Source organism: Cynara cardunculus, unplaced genomic scaffold (genome assembly GCF_001531365.2).
Source record: "Cynara cardunculus var. scolymus isolate 2C unplaced genomic scaffold, CcrdV1 Un_Scaffold_326, whole genome shotgun sequence".
NCBI lineage: Eukaryota > Viridiplantae > Streptophyta > Magnoliopsida > Asterales > Asteraceae > Cynara > Cynara cardunculus.
In genome coordinates, this window is record NW_020200571.1 from 158,436 (window position 1) to 167,638 (window position 9,203).

The 9,203-nt window shown below is 36.3% G+C and overlaps 1 protein-coding gene across 4 annotated transcripts in view; it reads left to right on the plus strand.

The window, feature by feature from the left end:
- The first annotated feature begins 234 nt into the window (after window positions 1–234).
- The window catches only part of LOC112501622 (VIN3-like protein 1), a 12,498-nt gene continuing 3,529 nt past the window's right edge, over window positions 235–9,203 (plus strand). Inside the window, exons 1-5 of one of the 4 annotated variants that reach the window (XM_025105309.1) lie at window positions 235–371; window positions 1,636–1,685; window positions 3,376–3,427; window positions 6,377–7,016; window positions 7,623–7,933. In XM_025105309.1, the coding sequence (XP_024961077.1) occupies window positions 6,559–7,016; window positions 7,623–7,933 (769 nt within the window). In that variant the 5' untranslated portion in view covers window positions 235–371; window positions 1,636–1,685; window positions 3,376–3,427; window positions 6,377–6,558. Of the gene's footprint in view, window positions 372–1,635; window positions 1,686–3,375; window positions 3,736–6,376; window positions 7,017–7,622; window positions 7,934–9,203 lie in introns of those variants that run through there. The other 3 variants (XM_025105310.1, XM_025105307.1, XR_003067536.1) reach the window with 3 other exon arrangements.

Genomic DNA, 9,203 nt, shown 5'->3' on the forward strand with positions numbered 1-9,203 from the left:
AGTGCAAGGACTTAAGAAGTAAATATAACCAACGCGTTTGCATTAGCGAGTACGCAACAGGCGCAATGATCACTGAGTCAAGCGTTAGGTGTACGTTTTACGGCTCAGCAACAACTGCTTCCTTTTCTAACTGAAATCCACTCTCCCACGCGCTACACACGCGCGTGAACCTCCCCATTGCGACCAAGACTTCCGAGCTTCCCATTAAAGCATTCAACAAAATCCACACAAATCGAAGCAAAATTTCTCACAAAGAGTCGTAGAGATTTATTTTCATTTTTTCGTTTTTCTTTGAAAAACCTCTCAATCTCCATAAACAAAAACCCTAACCTTCTCTTACATCTTTCTCTCTCCTCGAGCATTCTTCGCAGGTATTTCCTCTTGATTCATTCTTGTTTTTGTAGTATATACATACATGTTGATGTATATATATGTATAATTGTGTTTCTTTGAAGCTTGTGGTTTGTGGATTGTTTTATGCGTTCATGTGTTCAGATCCGCTGTTTTTTTTAATAAATTTTGATGTATTATCGTTCGTTTATTTATGTTATTTTGTAATATTGTACTTTTTTTTGTTTCAAGTTTTGATTTTTGGACATTTCCTTATGTAATTATACGTTTTGTTCCCGGAATTTTAGACGAGAATGTTGGCAACTCCGATGCAATGAATTTGTTTGTGTTTCAGCCAAGGTTGTTCATTGTTTTCATCTGGATTCGACAATGTATGATCAGTAGCGTGAGAATGAGTGATAATTAAGCTAAATTTACTTTATTTGATTTTTTGGAGGTGGGGTTCTTAAGAAGAGCATGTTACATGTATATGTGAAAAGGTTCTGCTTTTTTATGTCATTAGTGTAACACAATGAGCATTGTGTCATTTGTGTGAGACATGGTAAAAATAGATAAAGTGATCTTCTAACTTTTGTGTTTTTTTGCTGTTGCATACCTTAGAAAAAGAAGTATTCAAACAAAAATATAGATTTATATTACAAGACAAGCCAATTTGGGATGGAGGATGAAGGAAAAAGAATATGACGGGCATGATGTTATTCATCTCAAGTTCGCAACCACCATTGATTATTTATGTTAGTAAATTGGATGGCAATAATGTAACTGACATGGTTGTTTGGGAACTGACTAAGATGTTCAATTTGTATAGAAGAAAAGGCCTAGTAATCATGAAATGCTAACTAAAATATTTTGTGAATTGACAAGGGTTAACTTGTGCTTTAAACTCACCATCCCCCCACATAAAGAGTACAGAGGACGGGATCTCATTAATGGTAATATATTTTAAAGTGACTGGTGTGCTAGTCAATATAAGGTTTCTATGCCTACTGGTTGTCCCACATTAGTAGCAAATTGGATCTTCTTAATTGAACAGTAGTTCTAGTTATTTTTATGAAAAACACTTGATTACCCTTGCCATGATGTATTCTAAGCCTGATGGTAGCCTTCCACATGAAAATGTCAAAAAAAAATGTTCACTTTCATAGATGTTGACACTCATTGAGTTGGGTTAATTTTCTCATCCATTGAAAATGTTGGATTGTGATTCTTCCTTCTATATGCACACTAATTTGATTAGGTTGCAGTCTAGATAATGCTGAGTTTTTCAGTGCTATTTTATCACAGGGAGGGTTGCTTGAACATTATGGATATGGATGATAAATTTGTTGCTAAAGGTGAGAACTTGATGTCTCCAATTTCTTTTGGGCATCTTATTCTGGAAACCTGTTTGTCATTTTACAATGCTCAGCTTGTTGCTCAAATTTTCAATTGGGAGATGGTGCTGACAGTGACATACTAGACTATGTTTAACAGCTGTCATACAATCTACATCGAGGCATCCATCAGAGAAACTTCAAATATAAACAGATAAACTAACAAAATATGTGCACTAATACACCAGCTCTTACATAGTACCAGTTGCACAAATTTCCTGGAAAGGTCTTTCTAGATACATTGATATTCTTTATAATAGTCATCAGAGTACAAACAGAGGGATTGAAAATCTGCACGTTCCACCCCTGCAAAACAGAACAAATGACTTACATTAAAATAAACTGCTGAACCACATGTATAAAAGTATTGCCTTCAAAGTTTTGAACAGAAAAGGCAAACTTCCAGTCCCATTACTCATCTGACCAACTTGGTCCGAACTTCAGAATGACTGAAAAAGAGGCATTAAATCCGATTACAGCAGTTGATCAACCCCCATTCAATAAGATCATACTTGCAATGAAGTCAATGACTAGAAATTTTTTGGGAAGCATGCCAAGGGGACATTTTCATACATGACCACCWTGACTTCTTGATGTTTTCAGCAACTAATAGAGGATTTTGCATCATCAATAACTCCCCCAGAAACACTTGGTTGTCATAATCATCATAAGGAATCAGAGAATTAACAGATTGTTGACTGCATGTCCAAGTGGTAGTACGTGTCACCAGGAGGCCAACACCAACCACCATCATGGTTAATAGTCTCCACCATAAATGCATAATTAGGATTGTCACTGCGATGAACATAGAATCTACCATATCTTTTGAAGGCCCACGAGGGTGCCACAAATCCTGCCACGAGAGAGTAGGCTTACCATAACATATCTCTTGAGTCTTGCTTATGAGGCCATTTCCAAATTCTGGACTTCACTAGTGCCAAGAGCAGGATTGAGGGCAACTAAACCCTAATCTTGCGACTTGTTATCATAATGACTAACACCACTATATGCATGCAGAACCATTCTTGGAACTATGATCCTAATCGTTTGGCCATGAGATCTAGACTTTATACTTGTGCAAACCTAAAGCTACCTTGATCTTGGCAGGCAAATCTTTCTCTTAGATTTCATATTGATCAACTATATGTTGACATTTCTTTTCTTCTAATGGATGATTGAAATTGTGCTTTCATTAGCAAAAAGTGAGGAATGGGTAAATGCTTGTAGATGTAGATTTGCTTTTCGTTTGTATGACCATTTGAACTATATCTAGTAAATATTTGACTGCATTTTCATACTGTGTCCTGTATAGTAGCTATATGGTGTCTTTTGAGGATTGTTTGCACATCATATACACATTTTGGGCTCAAGTGCCATGATGTTCATTTTTGACATAGTGATGTTGCAGTGATAATAATCGAATTTGGAAAATAGAAATAACTTTTATGAGAAAATTGTTTTATTGGGCCAATATTGTTCTTGGTTTCTTCTTTTATCAGCACGTGTGAAATAATGTATCTCTTAACTATAATCTAGATAAGGAATGTAGGTCTGAATGTGGCAACTAAATGGTCAACTTGGTTTTGTTGACAGTTTTTATGGATATCCATGCAAAACAATGATGTATGAAATGGTTGACCTGCTCTTGCAGATGATGAGCTAGAGAGCCTTTCTGTTGTGTGGAGGAAGTTGTAGAAAGGAAGGTGAGGATGTTATAGATTTCATCAGCTACTTGGTATACCTTTTACATAATCACATGCTTAAGACTCCAAATATAGTCAAGATAGGAAGGTTGGTTAGAAGGGAAACATGGAGTATGCTATTCATTTTTCTTAGCCATCTTTTAAGGTTACAGTTCGATTGGTACTGGTTATTGCTTCTTAGTGATCGAATGTTGTATTTATTGAACCTAAATTAGCCTTTATAATTCATTATCCTTCACAATGGTTTTGTTTAAAACAGTTGTATGTTTGAATGGTACAATAGTCCCATTCTCTTTGATCGTTTATGCATATATAGCATCTAATGTTGCTCTTCATCTTTCTTTGCCTCCTGCGTTATACATTCGGCATTCACTCTTTTGTGGGTGCACTTACTGGTCTGTTGTGTATGTATATGTTAATCTGATTGAGACTTGTATGTTTTCCTTATATTATTCACTACACTATTTTTTGTATCAAAATTATATACCACAGATAGTTGGATCTTCTAGGCTATAATAGTTTCTGCATTTCTACTTGTACTTTGTTTGTTTACTAAATGTGTATCACGAAAAGTTTCATTACTGATTTTCACCACATATACATACCTTTAACTTCAATCCGTTTGAACACAACTAAAACCTTGACAACCGTATACCATGTTCAAAGATTCCTAAAATCTTGATGAATCTATATACCTATATTTAATCAGAACCGACAATGAAGGTCAACAATTATTCCTACATAATATGTGCCACCACATGGGTGGTCAACTTGTCATACCAATGATGCCGTCTTCTCTCATTAATTTGCTAAAGTCGCATTCCATCTATTGTTTTACTTTTACCAGTTTACTGCTTTTCATTAGAAGTGTTTCTCCAAGAATCCTTTGATTTAAAAATTTTCAGAGTTCACTCTGGATCTTATTATTAAAAGATATTAGTCTCACTAAATTACACACCAGCATATGCAGTTAGTATATGGTTATGTGCAAGATGTTATATGGTTTAAGTACTGGGCCACGATTGAATGGTTCACTGACTTATATTTTGTCAGGTTCAGTTTATCGGAGTTCAAATTTCTTTTTTGGTATTTGTGTAGAACATCCAAATCTTCTAGCATGTTTTACTCGGTACATGGTGTTTTTTTCCAGGGCAGGTCTGCCTTACACCTTGCGCTTAGAGCCCAAGCCTCTCTAATTGTGTGTTGGAATGCATCGAGCTTGCAACTATTGGGTATATCTAAGATGTTTGTTTTATTAACCTGGATATCCAACCTGCTATGCAAGCCGACAAATCCCAAGCAAACCACTTGCTTTGCAAGGTAGCCCTGCGTCACCGCATTTGAACCTCCATGGCCACAAGGACATTTTTGTTCCATCTTATATTTGAACCTGGGACCTCCAGGCACTTTTGACCTTTGGAGCCAAGCTCAAACCAATCAGGCACCACCCTTGTGGTTATACAACGACGATTATCATAAGATTAACTAAAATTTCGCATAGAACCGATTTCTAACTGAAATCTGATACATAATTCTTGTCATGTATATCAGTGGGTTTTTCTTTTTCTATAGTTTTATTTCTTCATTCGGAAGGTTAGTTATATGAGATTTTTCATATATGTCTAAATAATTATGCAGTTATAAAGGCCATATAAGATTTCATGTTGAGGCCTGAGATGCGAAACCCTAAGAGCATTGATGTCAAACCTCCATCAAGATGCTCTTTTGCCACATATGTACCTCGATTAGTCATCTTTTTCTCTTCATGAGTTGTTGCTCTAGTCCATTTGTGCGATCATAACTGATTTTTGAACCTGTGTAAGAAAACTCTCTTCTTCCTTTTAAACCAGATTTTATTCAACCTTCCAAATTGAGCATCTCATGTGTTTGCACTTGCATGTATCATTTGATGTCAACGATGTTCTTGAGCTGTTATTGCTTAATCAGTTTACCTTCTGTTAGGAAAATTGATTTCTCTACTCGTTTTTCTCATACATTTTCGGCTATGGATTTTAATGTTTTCAAGCAAGGACGGTGGATTTTCGGTTTTAACTGCATGTAGAGTCTGGACTATCAGATAAGATGTTTGTGTTTTAACAAATCAAATTTGGATAGGCAGTCATGCATACACGTTGGAGGTCTATTGTCAACACTCAACAGTCCCAACATGGATGGAGGAAATCAGTTTTCCAGTTTGGGCAAAAAGATTTTATATATGTGGTGTAAATGCCACATATTTTTCTTATTAACTGAGTTTTTATTCTTCCAGAAGCAAGTATATTGTTGCTTTCTTCAATAAGATCATAATGGGAATCCTCTTTTTATTCGTTTAGTTTCATCAGACCTGGACCCTTCTCTCTACTTGTATGTTCTCTTATGAATAAATTGTAAGATGTTAAACAATATGGCAAGCTGCTGGAAAAATTGCTTGAACTTAATTATAATGAAGGAAAAAAGGCATGAACTCATGAGAATATCCACAGTCCTTGCTGGGTTTTCTTGTTCTTAGCTGGAATTAGGTATAATTCTGCTTTCTATTATCGTTAGATGTTGTGATGCCCTTACATACTTGCCATATCTGAGGATGCAAGGCAAGTATATGGTCAAGCTGTTCTTTGCATATATTAATTGTAAAATTAGTTATCAAAAAGATGATTATAGATGGGTAATTGTTAATTATGGGAGCGAATAACATATAAGGGTGCTTGAGATTCATTTGACATGTTAATACTTCGGATCTTAATGAAATTCCTGCTTGTTATCTGGAGCTTTGAGAAAATATTTATGGCGTATTGTGTTAAAAGGAACATTTATCTGTTCCCCACATTATTTTGACTTTCAAAGTTTCTTTGATGTGTTTACTAATTAGAATATACCTTTATATCTCCAAAAATAATTTCGATTTTCTCACCTTATCCTTTCTTGAATACCCTTTTTATTTATGTCCAGGTTCTTGTGTTCAAAGTCTATCTTCCAGTGTTCAGAGCACTCCAGAGAAAAATGGTCACTCAGATGATGCTTCAAGAACAGCAGAGCCACTTCAAGAGTTCGTGAAGTCCGGTCTGCGGAAGGATCTCTTTCGCACTTGCTGTGATAAGGGAAAAAAGCAATCAGCTTCGTCGAAACATAAAATGGCTGAAGCATCCATCAGGATGAATAAGAAGCTGTTAAAGAATCAGGATCTCAAAAAGGCATCCACAAGTCCCAAGTGCCAGCCTTCCAGGAAACAGAACAGGAAAGGGGAAAATCCTGTGCGTATTCCTCCTGTTTCTGAATCATGTACTGATACTAAGTTTTCAGATACATGGATCTGCAAGAATTCTGCTTGTAGAGCTGTTTTATCGGTAGCTGACACCTTCTGCAAAAGATGCTCTTGCTGCATTTGCCACTTGTTCGATGATAACAAAGATCCGAGTCTTTGGTTGGAATGCACGTCCGATTCTTCTCATGGGGAATCCTGTGGCTTATCTTGCCACATTGAGTGTGCCCTTCAGCAAGGAAAAGTAGGGGTTGTTAATCTGGGGCAATTGATGCAGCTAGATGGGAGTTACTGTTGTGCATCTTGTGGTAAAGTTTCAGGGATACTTGGGTGAGTTTTTCATCTTCTTACACACACACACACACACACACACACACACACACATATATATATATATATATATATATACAAACGTTTACATATGATATTTATTTTTCCATTACGACACAGTGCTCTTCCCTTGTTGCTCTCAAAATACATAAATTTGTTAATTGGGCAATATGCATCAAATTACAAAGAAATTTGTCTTCGTTCCTATTTAGTGTAACAACGGATCTTTTTCTCGATCAATATAAACATAGTTTCAGACTTTTTACTTTTTACCCATTTTGATGGGTAGCTTCCTGATCTTGTAGCATTTATTGACATACCATGTTTGCTGTCCGTTTCGCCGTAACTCTTCTGTAAACGGGTATCCATGTCATGAAGTGTTGCAAAATCAGCAGGTTACCGGTCAGAGTGGGTACAAAATATGAATATTTGAAACTTTTTTATACATGGACTGAGAAAAAAGTATTTGTTGCTCTAAATCGAAAGTATACCAAACTTTTTTACATTTTGATGCATTATATCTTTTACCAGTTTGACCTTTCTGTTTCTATTAGATTTATGTAGTTTTTGAACTCATGCTTCTTCTTTGGCAATTAATTCTTGTAGGTACTGGAAGAAGCAATTGACTATTGCTAAGGATGCACGGCGTGTTGATAGCCTCTGCTACAGGATATATTTGAGTTTTAGACTTTTTGATGGCACGTCAAGGTTTCAAGAACTCCACGAATTTGTTAGAGAGGCGAAGACTAAATTGGAAACTGAGGTGGGCCCACTGAGCGGAGTCTCAGCCAAAATGGCCAGGGGAATCGTAAGCAGACTTGCTGTTGCAGGTGAAGTTCAAGCACTATGTTCTGCTGTGATAAAAAAAGCTGATGAATTTTCTGCTGCTGTTTCTAGTACGAGCCTGAAAACTAAAGGTACCTCAAACAGTTTTTTGTTCTTGAACTAGATTCGCTTCAAATTCTCGACATTGACCAAACCAAACAAACAAGTATATTCACCTGGAGGTGGGCTCCCGGGGGTGGGATGTGTGCAGACCTGACCCCTATCTCAAAGAGTAGAGCACGATAGGAAACTAGGAATAACTTAGGGCTGTTTGGTTGGTTTTCCATTAAGTCTTGTAGGGATGTGATATACCACCCCCAAACCTAGAAAGAGCAACTAAATTAAAATTTTCTGTAATACATCAAACAAGGGATAAATCTTTTCCTATAAATCAATACTTGAATTACCTTGAATAGAAAACCTAGATTTAATCATCAACAATAGATAAACTAAGCCTTACATAAGGACTAGGTCAAGGTTGGGTGCCACTAAAACCCAATAACAATCGCTATCTCCACATCTGGAGAAGTCATTGATTAGCTAGATCATTCTTGTGCCTCTAATTAGCCTTCAATGCAACACAATGTCTCAAGTACCATTCCTCAAGAACCTGATGCACATGCCAACAAAGAAAAAGGTTAGGCTTAATGCCTAGTGAGTTCAAGCAGTTTTCATCTTAAATATATAAAAGCACATCCTTTCCAAAACCCACCATTATCGTGATGAAAACAAATGTATCAAAACGTTCTTTTGTTCATGGGACCGAAGTCCAATACTCATCCAAAAGTGAATGAGGTTAAATGCCAAAAACGTAAATAAGGTTCAATACTCAAACTATAAATAATGAAAAATACTCCATACCCAATACGTCATTGAAAACATGGATAAAACTCAATACCCAAAATAACACCTTTCGGTGACAGGGGAGACCCGATTTCCATGGTTATGGCAGAACATAAAAGTAGGCCACCATTCCACGTTATAGAGCTCATCCTGAGGATTAATGGCTCCAATGGGATCAATTGTTTGTGGTTCATGGTTCAAGTCCCCCAATGATTCCAGGACACTCTTTCACTAGAAATTGCATCATGTGTAGCTAATATCTGGCTCCCATAAGACCGTACTAAGTTGCCTCTAATGACCCAATGCCTATTTTTAGCTACAATACGGGAATAACCATTCCATTAAATTGACTCAAAAATTACACCATGGGGTCAATGACATATATTGATACAAAAGAACGTTTTGATACATTTTTCAAAAATTACACCATTTTTATGCATGAAGTACCGTTTATTGATGCACATTACTTAAAATTCAAGATTACAAGTAATTTTGTGTAAGTACAACTTATTAAAACTT